The sequence below is a fragment of the Schistocerca americana genome, chromosome 5, assembly GCF_021461395.2.
Source record: "Schistocerca americana isolate TAMUIC-IGC-003095 chromosome 5, iqSchAmer2.1, whole genome shotgun sequence".
NCBI lineage: Eukaryota > Metazoa > Arthropoda > Insecta > Orthoptera > Acrididae > Schistocerca > Schistocerca americana.
In genome coordinates, this window is record NC_060123.1 from 504,244,101 (window position 1) to 504,260,458 (window position 16,358).

At 38.6% G+C, this 16,358-nt stretch overlaps 1 protein-coding gene across 2 annotated transcripts in view; it reads left to right on the forward strand.

The window, feature by feature from the left end:
- The window catches only part of LOC124615944 (cytoplasmic tRNA 2-thiolation protein 2-A), a 96,227-nt gene that overhangs the window by 15,598 nt on the left and 64,271 nt on the right, over positions 1-16,358 (forward strand). For both annotated transcript variants that reach the window (XM_047144144.1, XM_047144143.1), the window contains exons 2-3: positions 4,643-4,717; positions 4,798-4,997. In XM_047144144.1, the coding sequence (XP_047000100.1) occupies positions 4,643-4,717; positions 4,798-4,997 (275 nt within the window). The remainder of the gene's footprint in view (positions 1-4,642; positions 4,718-4,797; positions 4,998-16,358) is intronic.

The window sequence follows — 16,358 nt, forward strand, 5'->3', positions numbered from 1 at the left end:
CTTCAGCCAGTGCTGGTACTCTGCATCCTTCTTTGTAACTTGCAGCTCTGTTGGTCAGATTCCCAGAATAACTTGGATGGCTCCAGTTGGTATCATCCTATATGCTTTTGTAAAACAAAGAATCATGCTTTGTTGCATATAGTACAGGGGTTTTCTTGGTTTCACAACATGCAGCCTGTGCCCAAACACTGTTTCTGTAACCTACAATTGCTACCAAAATGGTCTCATGATATATTCTGATAGTTTGTAATTAGTGTCCAAACATCTTCTTTCGTGTGTTTACTAAATTGTTCATTATGTGATGTCCATTTTTGCATAGTTCATTTTGAGTGTGGGAGGACAAGTATTATCTCTTGGCTAACAGCAGCCGCAGATATCTGGTGTTTTTTAGCTGTTCTTCACTTCTTTTACTGAAAAATTTCTGCTATTTGACAGCTTCCCATGTAGCAATGCTACTGACATCACTTGCTTTTTGTGCCATCATCCATTGATTTACAACTCTTATACCCATACTGGTTAGGGTTTACACCTGCAAGACTTCTGTGTGTTTATAATTGGCAACAGAAACATTTTTCGTGATTGTTTTCCATTCCATTTATGAGACATATTGACTGATATGCCTGCACTGCTTTTGAGTATTTGTCCCTCCCCTTTCCAGTAAGATGATTTCCCCTGCCTCTCAAACATTTGGTATTTTTTCTTGAAGAATGCGTTTGTTGTATAGCCTGCAGATTTGTGGATTTTATTCCAAAAGGCCCTTAGTCTTCTTCAACATTAGAATGGACTTCTTCAGGAAAATGAATTAGTACATATACATTATTATAGAGCAACTTTATCTTTCCTATTGGCTGTTTTTGTTATCCTGTGTCATCTTTACAGTTGTTGTCTAGAACCATGGCCCCCATTAATAGTTCTATTGAATTCTTACAAGTTCTTATTATGTCACTATCTCCTCTTCCCATAGTGGACACGTGTGATTATATTTTCTATCAGTAGTTTATACAGTGTTCCACAGACATTATTGTTAAGGTGTAGTTATTCGTATTTCTGTTTGGTGTTCCTGTAAATTCTTAGTTGTTTCTCACACTCTTCGGTATATAATGCTTTCTGGTACAAATTTCTGTATTTTGTTTTTCTTCTTAGTTTTTGCACATAGCTGCTCCCCACTCCCTTTAGATCTTTAGATCAAATCCGTATAATCAATATATTGCGTACGTTCCGCCCATCGACGAAGACGTACATTAAATGACAAAGCGGAGTCATTACAGTTACATATAGGCTCCGGATCAGATTTCGTTATATATATCAAAGCATTTTTCCTACTCCTACATTTCTGCAAGTCAAAAGCACCATTAATACTACCGAACATAAATTCAAGCCCAGCCCTAACATCTGCCAATAATTTTGGCTCCGCTAGCTTTAAATGGTCCATTACCATTCTTTGCACTTTCTGGGTTATTATTGCTGGCTGTTAAACCTTCTTCCTCTGTCCATGACATTATCTTGTTTCAGATGTTCTGATTGGTCGATAGCATTATCTCAATATTGGAGAATGTGGGAGAGCTCTGAAGTCTGTTGATGACCAACAAATGCACAATATACAGTAAAACACAAGATAATCAACATTTGAGATGAAGGCATAGCCATTCACTTTGCCCAGTACTGAGTGATTTTGTGCAAATGGAGAGAGTTGACAGATACTAATCTCCATCTCCTACCATCTGCATATTTTATTTCCTATGGTGCCCCTAAATGAGTGACTGTCCCTTATAGAGGACAGAACAATAGGTCTCGTGAGCAACACAATACATAAATATATTCTTTGCAGTGTGGCACTGTACATTACGCAAATCCCATTTGTAAGAATCTTCCTTTTTTTGACATCCTTGAAGATATCTTCACTGTGGATCCACAGAAAAAAGTGTATCTACTATCTACCTACTTGTCTATTGGTGTATTGGTCTAGTGTTGAGCATGATTCATTGAGGGTCTTTGGCTTGTACCATGTTGTTTGTTAGAACTAGAAGCCTGTATGTGTAGTGAAGATGGTGATCTATTAAGGGTAGAGTCTTCCCCTGTTCAATTCAGCATGTTGTAGACTAGACATATTTAGATCATGTGGAAACAGAAACAGAAATCCTTGTAAAATTATTTCATTCAAATGTGATGTAAAATTATTTCATTCAAATGTGATAGTTCACTCCTCAAAATCTTGGTTTAGGGACAGATGGATCTGTACCATCGCTCGAGGACTAGTTGAGGACAGAAGGCTATAGTTGGTTGGAAGCCAATGTTACTCTTAACAGTAAGATTGGCAGATGGTTGTCTTTCTCCTGTACACATACTTATGAAACAAAATATTAACAGGCACAAGATGAGTCTCTCTCTTAATGCACATAAAAAGGTGTTATTCCTAAAGCAAGTCCCCTACCCCCTCTCTCAATATCTTATGGATTTGGCATGTTCATATAATGTATGTGTATATGCCACCCAATCCACTGTACAGTACACATGCTAATATTAGTCATAATCTGCTATTACATTTGTGTATGGGGTGAGAGCAAAATGACTGTTGTACCCCTCAATATGTCCGCTAATCCTTCTTGTATCGTTTTCATGATTTCTAAGTGAGATATACAGAAGAGGCAGCTGAATTGTACAAGGGAAGACTGGAAAGTAACACACAATAATTTTACTATCAAAAGGTTAAGAAGGTAACAGGAAAAAAACACAAATGAACTTACAGCTTTTACCTACTTTTCTACATAGTCACCAACATTCTCAACACATTTCTCCCATAATGGATTTTCTCATGAACTAGAGCAGCAACATGGGGGCGAGCATTGTCATAAAGAACATTAATGTTATGGTGTTTGTCACGAAGGGTGTGACTCAAATTAACCAAACTTTTAATGTAGGTTGCAGCACTCACAGAGGTCCCGTTTTCAGCAAATTCCACCAATAACACACCATGCACATGCCAGGATATTGTCACAAGCACTTTCGTAGCAGATTGAATCATTTTGAATTTTTGTCATACTGGGGAACCAATGTATTTCGACTCTATAGACTATATCTGATGAATGTTCTGGATTTTGAGCACAAGCACAGAGATTTTAGCCTATAAATTATATGATGCAGGTGTACCTTGTACCTAAGAGAGCTCACTGAGCTGGGGAAGAAGGGTTACTTACCTCGCCTTTGTTGATCTTTCATAGACCTTGGGGTTTTCTACCCCTGGGTTTTGCGCAGTAGGCTATCTGTGATCTGTCTGTCTGAAGGAAAAATGGACTGATGACCTCATAGTTTGGTCCCCTTAATCACCCTACCAACCAAGCAGCCTACCAACCAAGCAGGGTTAACTTGTAAAAAAGCATGAATGTGTCAAGATATTTTCATTTAAATATATTTGAAGCTTACAGCTAAGTCAAAAAGCTAGTTTCCTTGTTTTACATCCGTAACTGTGCCCATGACATATTTGTCTTTTTGAGTTCTATAATAGGAGCTTTTTTCATTCTGATTCCCAACATTCACTCTACCATAATTTTGATATTAGACTGCCATAGCTTGGCAACTGTTGTACGTTTTAGTTGACTAGGGTGACAACTAATCTGGTATAGGTATTTTTATTGCCTTTTGAACCACTTTGCTTATATCATGACAATGAATAAAGTTTTCACAAAAAAACAGGTTGACCATTAATTATAAGTATTTATCTACCATCTTACAAAATTTGAACTGATTCACACAAGTTTGAAACATAGAAATGGTGTGCTTAAAAAAACTCACAGCAAACATGTTTTTTGCATGTAAAATCCAAATGAAGCTAGATTTTTGAAGTGAGTTTTCAATTTTATGTTAAGAGTGAATCTTTTATTTATTTGAATCACTTTAAATTGTTTATGCACATTAAATTTACTTAAGAATTAATTTTACGTGGTATGTTTAGCATGACTTTAAACTATTGTATCACAACACACTAAAAAATTATTGGATGAAAAAAAATCATTTTGATACGGTCCATTTATGTACCATTGTGCAAAATTTGAACCGATCTATACAAGTCCAAAGTATAGATATGGCCCGCGTCATAAACCTCCCAGAAGAATATGTTTATTGCATGTAAAATCTGAAAGGTGTGCATACAATTGGTGCTATTAGATTAGCATTAATTTCAGCCCAATTAACATCTTTTGCAATAGCTCAACTCGCCTGGGTACCAACTCTTTTTGTTATTCAAATCTTGCTTAATATACTGTAACATAGATGCAGTATGACATATTCGTATGGCTATGCAGAAGACTACTGATCCAGGCAAAACCAAAAACTTTTTACTGTACGTCCATAGTTCAAAGAGGAACTGCGCATCAAGATGCCCCTCAAAACTGTGATTCTGTGCATGCCTATCTCAAATCTATTTATTACAGTGCATCTGCATACTAATGATTCCATTTAAGAGAATGTGACTCTCAAGTTCTGTGCAATTGTATTGTAATAGTGAAAAGCTGCATGAATTTTAACATAATTTTGATGGCAGGAGGATATGCAGGAAAAATTTATGTACAAATAGATCAATTGATGTTTGTGATTATTTCATTGATTAAAAATAATGCTTGCTTATAATCCTTTTTCCCATTTACAGTGTCAGTAACATCTGTAGAAAATGTAATGAAAATCGTGCAGAGGTAGTTCTTCGAAAGAAACATCCCTATTGCAGGTATTTATCTAACCTATAGTTTCTTTGAATTTATTAGTTTTTGATGCATTGTACAAATTATTTGTCTTGTTCTGTTTCAGACTCTGTTTTGTGCAAGCAGCAACTCATAAATTCAGAGCAACTCTTGGGAAATCAAAGATCATTAGAGCAGGTGATAATGTAATGATAGCTTTTTCTGGCAGTGAAGCTTCAGCTGCACTTGTTCATTTGGTATCAGTTGGCTTAAATGAAGGAAATCACAAACGACTCTGTTTTAATCCCATTATTTTGTATGTCGATGGTAAGTAGGCATGTTGTTAACAGTAGTTCATTTTATGGAGGCACATACTGGACATTTGTGTAGAAGATAAATATTATTCACAAGTAATAATAATAATAATAATTATAATAATATGTGTTCATTCTTTAGTCATTTCGTACATTGATATGGCCAAGTTAATTCTAAGGTAGTATACAATACACAGAATGTAGATAACATAATGCAGCAACAAATTTATAAGAACATAGGCTTCCGTGGCCGGTGTCATAATGATTAAAATTCTTCTGCTTATTATACCGCATCATTGATAAAAACTAACAATAATAAACTAAAACCGATGTTTTGGCTGAATTGCAACGGCCTTCCTCACGGGCACGATTGGTTTTTCATGGGGATAGGTACTTCTATTTATTACAGACTATCGATGTCTGACGTCACTGTTGTAAAATTTTTAATTGGCCCTCTAATATGATTGGCTAGTCATGATGTAAGGGAAGATGGAAGGAAAGAGGCTATTCATGGATGTACAGCATGCATTTATGGCTGTCCACTGCGTTATCAGCAAAGGACTGGGATAACATCGACTGAATAACCCACAACCAGGCCTGCATGGAGGAGGATTTGGTCAGCAGTCGACAGAAAAAGAAATTTGAGGAGCTAACGGGAAACAAACACCACTCACAGCTAAGTCTGGATACAGCTCGTACCGTGGTTAACATCTCGACACAGACCATCAGTGAGGCAGCGGCATCAGTTCTGTCCACAGCGTTAAATTTCGCAGTTACGCTCACAAATATTCTCCACCAAGGACCACGTGTCGAAGCAGAAAAGATAAGACAGGAAACTGTAAGAATTTTACAAACAGCAAAACCACCCAGAGCCAATATCACACATGAAGAAAGACAGGCCATAAAGCAGCTCAGGAGTAACAAGGATATTGCGGTCCTACATGCGGACAAAAGGAAACGCTAAAGTTCTGATGGACGTTTCTGAATATGAAAAGAAGATTGACGAACTGCTAAGCGATCTCATTTACAGAGTACTAAAGAGTGACCCGACAGCGAGGATAGGCAGAAATACGAAGGCCCTCGTAAAGGACTCGAGAATTGATCCTTACACAGCCAAGAGACTAATCACCAAGGTGCCTGTTCCTCCTGGAATTTACGGAGTACCTAAGCTTCATAAGGAGGGTTATCCGCTGAGGCCCATAGAGAACGGAATAGATTCACCTGTGTATTATGTTGCGAAAGATCTGGCACCTAAGTTACACCATCTTGTGGGACAAACAGACTCCTACACGAAAGACTCTTCCCACTTCATACAACTGATTAGGGAACAGCGAATAAAGCCATCAGACATTATGGTCAGTTTTGACATCAAGTCTCTCTTCACTAACGTACCTATTGAGGAGAGTATGCGCATTCTACAGGATTGGATCCCACCAGATATCTGCGATTTGGTGCGCTTATGCCTGTCATCTACGTACTTCACCTGGTGGGGAAAATATTACGACCAGTTAGATGGAGTGGCAATGGGTTCCCCCCTCTCCCCTGTAGCTGCGGACATATTCATGGAAGCCTTTGAGCAAACAGCCCTAGCTTCTGCTCCATTACGTTCCAGTTGTTGGCTACGATATGTGGACGACACATTCGTTATCTGGCCTCACGGTGAAGCGGAATTGGGAAACTTCCTCCAGCACTTAAGTAGCTTGCACAAAAATATAAAGTTCACACATGAGACTGAAAACAATGGTACCTTGCCATTTCTGGATGTGGAAGTATACAGAGTGGCCGAAGGTAAACTGGGACACAAAATGTACCAGAAACCAACGCACACTAATCGGTACCTGCACGCGGAGAGCCACCACCACCCAGCTCAAAAGTATTCTGTTCTGCATACGTTAACTGCCCGAGCCTACCGGATAAGCGATGAAAATAACATCAAAGAAGAATTAAAGGAGTTACAACACACGTTTAGTGCCAACGGTTATGATGACAACATCATAAGTAAGGTAGTTAAAACCAAAGGGAGCAAAACATGAGAAGAAGGCAAAGAAGAGAAGCTTCCACTGGTACACTTACCATATGTAAAAGGCGTCAGTGAACGGCTAGGCGACATCTTCCGCCGCCGAGGTTTCAAACCGATTTTTCGAAGCAGTCACATGATCCACGAAATGATAGTTCCACCAAGGATGTAGTCAACAATCTTAACAGTTGTTTACGAACTACAGTGTGAGTGCGGAGCTGCCAACATAGGAGAAACAGGGAGACCTGTCAGCTTACAAGTAGCAGAACATGAACGCTATGTACGATTACAACAACATAATAAATTGGCGATAGCGGAACACCACCGTGACTGTGGACAACCTATCAGGTTCCAGGAAGCCCGAGTACTGGCGAAAGAATCGTGGAGAATCATGGATGCGAGAACGCAAAATACGGGAGGCGATCGAAATGATTAAGTAGCCTGACAACATCATCAGAGAAGATGGCTACAAACTCCCGGCATCCTGGCTGCCGGCCATCCCAGTCCAACGAGCTGCGAGTGCTCGCGGGGCAGAAGCTACGCGGGACACGAACGTATCTGCACAAACAGCTGTAGAGCAACTGTCAGTCCACTTCCGCGCACACCAGGAGGAAAACTTCCCGACCAGAAGCCAAACGCTGATTGGCGGACAGCTACCAATCGTTGACGTCATGGACATCCACGAATAGCCTCTTTCCTTCCATCTTCCCTTACGTCATGACTGGCCAATCATATTAGAGGGCCAATTAAAGGTTTTACAACAGTGACGTCAGACATCGATAGTCTGTAATAAATATCAGCACCTATCCCCATGCAAAACCAGTCGTGCCCCTGAGGAAGGCTGTTGCAATTCGGCTGAAACGTCAGTTTTAGTTTATTATTGTTAGTTTTTAGCAATGATGTGACATAATACCCAGAAGAATTTTAATCACCAGCAACAAATTTGTTTCTTAATTATGTACTAAAACAGTGAAGAGAGTAGGTTCTAATTATTCTGTAATGTACCTCATCACTTTGATGGTCGTGTGCTGGGTGATTCAAAAGGTTATGTACAGATTGAAGGACTGATAGTGATGTCGAAATACTGCTTTAGGACAGGAACTTATTGTTTTGGACGTAATCATTAGCTAGTGAAAGCTTTTGCATAGCAGAAACAACAAGGACAATCAGTGCATATGTACCATGAGTTCAGCTCAGATAATCTGCTGTTTATGTATACATTAACTGCCTGTCACCCAAGATCATTCCATTTGTTGTCATACCGTTAATGTTGTGAGCCAATATTAACAACAGTCATGTGATTAGACTGTTGAGTTTACACTTAACTAACTAACACTCTTTATTCCACATTCTCTGTACACCCATACAGTGAACAAGAAGTCACACAGTCCAAGAGTAGCATGCATCTGAGGCAATAATTGTCATCACATAGTAGCCAGCATAATATGCGGATCATATGGAGCAGCAACAACAGCTGGCATTTCTAGCAGAGCACCCAATAATATCAGGCAAGTCGGCCACAGGATCCCGCCATGTGACACGGTGATCGCTTCAAGGACAAGTCTTCTTTCCAGCACTTGTCTTGTACCCACTCGCAACTCGCAGTGCCATTGGCAGGGCAGGTGGCAAGTATGAATTGATTTCAGACAGTTGTGATAACTCCATCTCACTGTCTGAGTCAGTTAATCATGGACCAAATGAACTGCAATTGTATTTAAATGGAATCAAATTCAAGGTCTTCATAGAACAAGTTCTTCCAAGGTTTTACCACTTAACATACGTAATCAAACGTGGGAATGGAGTGAGATATGAGATCTTCATTGAACAGGTGCTTCCGAAACGGTTAGAGGCTTTACTACATCGCATGCATCATCTTATATGTATACAATTAGATATAGCACACTTTTCTTCGCAAGTAAGTGACATACTCAATGTCACATATCCATGTGTTGGCCCAGAAGAGGACATCCAGTTGTGTGGCCACCTCACTTCCCTGATTTGACACCTCTTCATTTTGTATTTCTGTTGAAGCATATCAGAAGCCTTGTAGAAATGACACCAGTTCCTGATGATGAAACACTTGTCATCGGGTAACCTGCCGTGTCTGATGAGGTTCGTTGGATGTGTGATGTGCTTGGTAAAGTGCGCCCAAATTGGTATGGCTGTATTGAATGTGGTGACAGCCATTTTGAACACCATCTCAATATTCATTGTTGAGGAAACAGTACATTACCTTTGCCGAACTTAACAATGTGTGTGCATTGATTGACGTTGTTGTTCCTGACATTCCAAAGCAGTCATTTCTTCTTCTTCTTCTTCTTCTTCTTCTTCTGTAGCACTACAGCTCTTGGTGAACCTTGGCTTCTTCAACTATTTTCCTCCATGCTTCTCAGTATTTTGCAACTCTTTTCCATTCCCGGACTCCCATGCGGGTTAGCTCTTCTATCACATCATCAATCGACTTTCTTCTCGGTCTCCCTTTCCATCTAGCAACATGGATCATATATTTAACCAGTTTTGTTTTATTCTTTCCTACACCATTCTCTTCATATGTCCAAGTAATTGTATTCATTGTGATTGGACAAATTTTACAATATACCTTCCTTGCATTAATGCTTGTAGCTCGGTGTTGTAGCATATCCTCTAGGCTTCTTCCTCCATCCTTGGGCCATAAATTTTATGTATTACTCTAAAATCAAAGATTCTTAAAGTATTATCATCTGTCACTGTCCTTACCTCTGGCCCATATGTGACAACAGGGTGAACTAGGGAGTTATGTTTCAGAAGTTTTGTTGTTCTTGTAACGAGGCTGTTTCTGAAGAGTTGTAAATGTGCAAAGTAAGCTGTGTTCCCTAGTTGTATACTTTCCCTTACAGTCTTTCCAATCGTGTTATCATCTGATATTAATGCTGCTAAGCAACTAAAAGAGGACACTTCTTTGAAACTTTTCCCATTTATATTTGTCTCTTAAAGGGTTCTTCTGGTCTCAGAGTGTGATGTTACCACATATTTTGTTTCATTTTCATTTACTATGAGGCCAATGATGAAGCGTGGGCTGAAGTTTAAGTGACTAATCAGGAAGAATCAGTGCAGAAAGAAGTGGGATACGGAAGTATTAAGGAATGAAGAGATATGCTGAAAGTTCTCTGAGGTTCTAGATACTGTGATAATAAGAAGCCCGGTAGGCATTTCAGTTGAAGAGGAGTGGACGTCTCTAAAATGGTGAGTCACAGAAGTTGGAAAGAAAAACATAGGTTCAAAGAAGGTAACTATGAAGAAACCATGTGTAATGGAAGAAATACTGCAGTTGAACAGTGAAAAAAAAAAAGAAGTACAAAAATAATCAGGGAAAATCAGGAATATGGAAATATTATGAATGAAATAAACTGGAGGTATGGGGAAGCTAAGGCAAAATGGCTGCGAGAAAAACGTGAAGAAATTGAAACAGAAATGATTACCGGAAGGGCTGACTCAGCGTACAGGAAAGTCAGAACAACATGTAGTGAAATCAAAAACAAGGGTAGTAACATTAAGAGTGCAGTCGGGATTCCATTTTGAATTGCAGCGGAGAGAGTAGATAGATGGAAAGAGTACACTGAAGGTCTTTGCAGGAGGGGGGAACTTGTCTGATCACATGATGGGGAATAGAGGAAGAGATAGGGGATCCACTGTTAGTCAGAATTTAACAGAGCTATGGGAGTCTTAAGATCAAATAAGGCAGAAGGGACAGATAACATTACATTAGAATTTCTAAAATCATCTGTGAGAGCAGGTGAAACTTCTGGTGTATTTTCTAAATTTCAGTTAGTTGTAGTATTTTGTATCTGTTACCTACTGGAGAGCTTTTTGAAAGATTTTGAACATTTTTAAATCCATCTGGTAATCATTCTTCCTCCTCAGCAGCTTGTATTAAAAAATCCCAACTAATGTCCAAGAACAGAAAGAAAAAGTAACTTTACTAAGTTATGATAGTGCTTACAACACGTACAGCCAACATACAGGGGTCTGCACAAATGTAAGAGAACAGTATCATTTCACATATTATGTGCATTGTTATGCACACCAACAGAACTTAATTCTTGGTCAAGCTAAAAGTCAAAATAAACAAATGAAACTGTTTTTCAGTACTATTGCAGAAGTACCAATCTTCTTCTCTCATCATCTCGAAGGGTGGTTGTTCTAGATGCAATTGTAAAACAAGGATTTCCTCATGGATTACCCACAAGATGAACATCCTATTCTTATTCCTGCACACCTTCAACACCTTCTCTCCTGTCTGCTTCACCTGGTCCTCCTCAACCCAACCTGCCACCTTCCTGAATGTTGACCTTCACCTCTCAGATGGCTCCAGCCATACCTCTGTCAATATCAAATCCACAATCACTAACAATATCAGCATATCAATGGCTGACATCCCTTCCACATCAAAAACTCCTTCCCGTACAGCCTGCCACCCAGAGACAGCATATCGGGAATGACAAGAAGTCTCTTGTTCAGTATGCTGCAGGTTCTCACGAGTACCTTCACAGACAGACACCCCTTCCAAACGTAGTCTGCAAACAGAGTTCCTTTGCCACATCCTCACACATCCCTACCTCTCCCAGAACCCCCCAAGAGTTGACTTCAAAGGAGCACCCCTCTCACCAACCAATATCTACGTGTGTGTGAGTTGATAACAAATCCAAGCATGAGTAATACTTGTTTCATGTGAATGTAGATAAATTTCTTTCAAGTGATATCTTCAAGATATAAATCTGAGTGTTTTGAACCATTTACAGTGCTGAGAATTTACACATCTCTGAAATTATCCTGTGCTAGGGGACTTGTGTGGAACTTTCATACTTTTATAGTTTTAAATAATGGTAGATTTGAAATAAGTGTAGTCGTTGGGTTGAGGGCAGTTGTGAGAATGAAAAGAAAAACTCTTTAAAAATGAACCGAACAACATGAAATAGTAATCATTAATTTATTATACCTTCTTGTATATACATTTCCATGCATTATTGCTTGTAATTTCTAACTTTTGTCCATAATATCTACATTTACACGTATTTGAATGGAAGTTTTATGAGAAATATGAATATATAAAGAAGTAAATAAATGCGAAGTGTGTAGGTTAGGACATAGTATTCACTTATTAGTTGTATATCACTAGAGCCACAAGAACCTCTAAATGCAACTTCTTACTTTATGTACACATGATAGGCTGCAGTAGCAATAGGTGACAGTGACAAATATGCTCATTGTTTCAGAAAGGATATTCATTTAGAAAAGTCAACTTATACAACAGGCAGAGTTAATGGGCTTCCGCTGTGTTCACGGTTATTACCTGTGACAATGCTGTACACAAATTATCCAGTTAATAAGTGCTTTATAAAAAGTAAAACAGTATTTGTAATGAGATAATATAAAAAGAGAGTTTCTTACACATGATTAATAAGTTAGCTTCATAAAATATAGGTATGACGCTGTGCATCCATGATGCACTTTTCCTATGAAAGTTAGAAGACTCTTTTATGTTAAAGTTTTCCACAAATAGTAAATTTTAGCACAAAATCTGTATGCAGCATCTGCCTGTTAAAGAACCTACAATTAGTATGTGTTGAGAAAAAAGGATAGTGACTCAAGAAATCATATGTATGGTTAGTGTTTTACATATGAAGGCTGTTTTACTACTGCTGGCGCTTTGTACCTGTGCAAACTATACATTTTTCTATAATTCGGGCGTGTCCAAACCACAGTTCAAAGAAATGCCCATATTGTGTCAATTTTTAACTACACTGATATCAAAAAGCTATTTGTAGTTATGTCTTCAGCTGAAATTGCTCTGAGAATCTCAAGTATGTAATGATGCTGAAAATTCTGTCCAGTTGCTGGTACTTTCTGCAGAATTGTAACAACATGGACATATAAAAATGAATTTCTGTGTTAAACAACACTTTGAATCCAGTTTTCCTTTGGTGTAAGGATGTGTCCCCCCCCCCCCCCCCCCCCTCCTTGAATCATGGACCTTGCCGTTGGTAGGGAGGTTTCTGTGCCCGAGCAATACAGATAGCCATACCATAGGTGCAACCACAACAGAGGGATATCTGTTGAGAGGCCAGACAAACATGTGGTTCCTGAAGAGGGGCAGCAGCCTTTTCCGTAGTTACAGGGGCAACAGTCTGCATGATTGATTGATCTGGCCTTGTAAAATTAACGAAAATGGCCTTGCTGTGCTGGTACTGTGAATGGATGAAAGCAAGAGGAAACTACAGCCGTATTTTTTCCCGAGGGCATGCAGCTTTACTGTATGGTTAAATGATGATGGCGTCCTCTTGGGTAAAGTATTCCGGAGGTAAAATAGTCCCCCATTCGTATCTCCGGACAGGCACTACTCAGGTGGATGTCGTTATCAGGAGAAAGAAAACTGGCATTCTATGGGTGAGAGCGTGGAATGTCAGAGCCCTTAATCGGGGCTGGTAGGTTAGAAAATTTGAAAAGGGAAATGGATAATTTTACATTAGATATAGTGGGAATTGGTGAAATTAAGTGGCAGGAGGAACAAGACTTCCAGTCAGGTGAATACAGGGTTATAAATACAAAATCAAATATGGGTAATGCAGGAGTAGGTTTAATCATGAATAAAAAAATTGGAGCTTGGGTCAGCTATTACGAACGGCATAGTGAACGCATTATTGTAGCCAAGATAGACACAAAGCCCATGCCTACCACAGTAGTACAAGTTTATATGACAACTAGCTCCACAGGTGACGAAGAGATTGTAGAAATGTATGATGAAATTAAAGAAATTATTCAGATAGTGAAGGGGGATGAAAATTCAATAGTCATGGGGGACTGGAACTTGATAGTAGGAAAAGAGAGAGAAGGAAAAGTAGCAGGTGAATATGGAGTGGGGGTAAGGATGAAAGAGGACACCACCTGGTAGAATTTTGCACAGAGCGTAACTTAATCATAGCTAACACTTGGTTTACGAATCATGAAAAAAGGTTGTATACAGGGAAGAGTCCTGGAGACACTGGAAGGTTTCAGATAGATTATATAATGGTAAGACAGATTTAGGAACCATATTTTAAATTGTAAGACATTTCCAGGTGCAGATGTGGACTCTGACCACTATTTATTGGTTATGAACTGTAGATTAAAATTGAAGAAACTGCAAAAAGGTAGGAATTTAAGGAGATGGGACTTGGATAAACTGAAGGAACCGGAGGTTGTAGAGTGTTTCAGAGAGAGCATCAGGGAACAACTGACAGGAACAGGGGAAAGAAATACAGTAGAAGAAGAATGGGTAGCTTTGGGAGATGAAACATTTAAGACAGCAGAGGATCAAGTAGCTAAAAAGACAAGTCCTAGTAGAAATCCTTGGGTAACAGAAGAGATATTGAATTTAATTGATGAAAGGAGAAAATATAAAAGTGCAGTAAATGAAGCAGGCAAAAGGGAATACAAACATCTCAAAAATGAGATCAACAGGAAATGCAAAATGGCGAAGCAGGGATGGCTAGAGGACAATGTAAGGACTTATTGACATATATCACTAGGGGTAAGATAGATACTGCTTACAGAAAAATTAAAGAGACCTTTGGAGAAAAGAGAATCTCTTGTATGAATATCTAGAGCTCAGATGGAAAACCATTTCTGAGCAAAGAAGGGAAAGCAGAAAGGTGGAAGGAGTATAAAGAGGGTACTTGAGGGCAACATTATGGAAATGGAAGAGGACATATATTTGCTGAAAGACTGAGATATGTAATAGTAACACATATTTATGAAAGTGGAAGTAAGCAAGTGATCTCTAATCATTAGTCCATCTCTCACTCTTCCATGTCCTCAAAAATGTCTGAGAGGGTAACATACAGAAGGATAATGAACCAATATTTCTGAAAATATGAACAGTAATTTAGTTTGGCGTGCTTCTATAAAAGTTTCTACGTGGAGAAAGCAATATATAATGAAATGAGTTCAGTTCTGGTAGAACTAAACAAGGAAAATTATCGTGCTGACATTTTCTGTGATTTGCCAAGGCCTCTGATTGCATAGTTTATAAAATTTTGCCGCACAGTCTGAGGCGTCTTGCCACGGTCCGTGCGCCTCCCCCATTGGAGGTTTGAGTCTGCCCTCGGGCAAGGGTGTATGTGTTGTCGTTAGTGTAAGTTAGTTCAAGTTAGATTAAATAGTGTGTAAGCCTAGGGACTGATGACCTTAGCAGTTTGGTTCCATAGGAATTTACCACAAATTTCCAAATTTCATAAAATTTTACAAAGAAAACTAAAATATTATGGCATTAAACGCATTATCTGTGTATGCATGGAGTCATATCTTAACAATAGAAAACATAGTGTCGCAAAAACCAATTATATCACAGGAATAAAACTAGATTTTCAATAGGGAAACATTAAGTATGGCGTTCTGCAAAGTTTTGCACTGGACCCACTCCTAATATTGATGTATGTAAATTATTTACGAGGGATGTTGGAGGACTGTTAAAAAAAAAAAAAAAAAAAAACTGTGATATTGCTGAAGACACAAGTATACTCACAAAGAGCCCCAACACATCTACACTAGACAGTTACTGGAGAATAATGGCAAAAGGATTACAACTGACCCACAGTAAACAGATTAAACCCATATCATATTATGCAGTTTCAAACATATAAAAATAACTTGTAGTTTAAGTAGGTGTCAGTGGGCCCACACTGGATGAGGCACCGTCTGTGAAGCTCTTATGCATTTGAATGTGTAATAAATTGAAGTGACACCAACCAGCATGTGGAAAGTGAACCAAAGAACTCCATTTTGCCTGCTTTTCACATAGAAATCTCTGTCATTAGACTGACCTGCAGACAGGACCACTAACATACTTTGCAACTTTCATTCTATACTATCCTGTCCTGGATAGCCCAGTCAGCAAATACAAAAAAAGGTCGAATAGGGGGAAAAAATCATGAAGTCACAAGTTTTTGTACAGCAGTAGGAACAATTCTATGAATAGTATGCTAAAAATCTTAACCGGTGGGGAGTGAGTATGTGGCCGCGGGAGGGGGAGGGACATTTAAAGTTAACTTTTTTATGTTTTTCTTTAATAACTCGAAAACAGTGGTTTGTAGTGAAAATGTTTCCCAGTACAAAATCAAACTACATTACATTTCCTGTTAAAACAATCCTATTAATTTTTTCTGTAGGACTAACAGTTTTCATATTGCAAGGGATGGAAAAATCACAGATAATTAAAAATAGCATTTAATGATATAAGATTAATGTTTATTGTTAAATGAAGTAGTTTAAGAACAAATACTACATATGTATAACACATCTAAGTAGAGCTGCATTAAGGGATAAATTGTGTTCGTGCAGTGT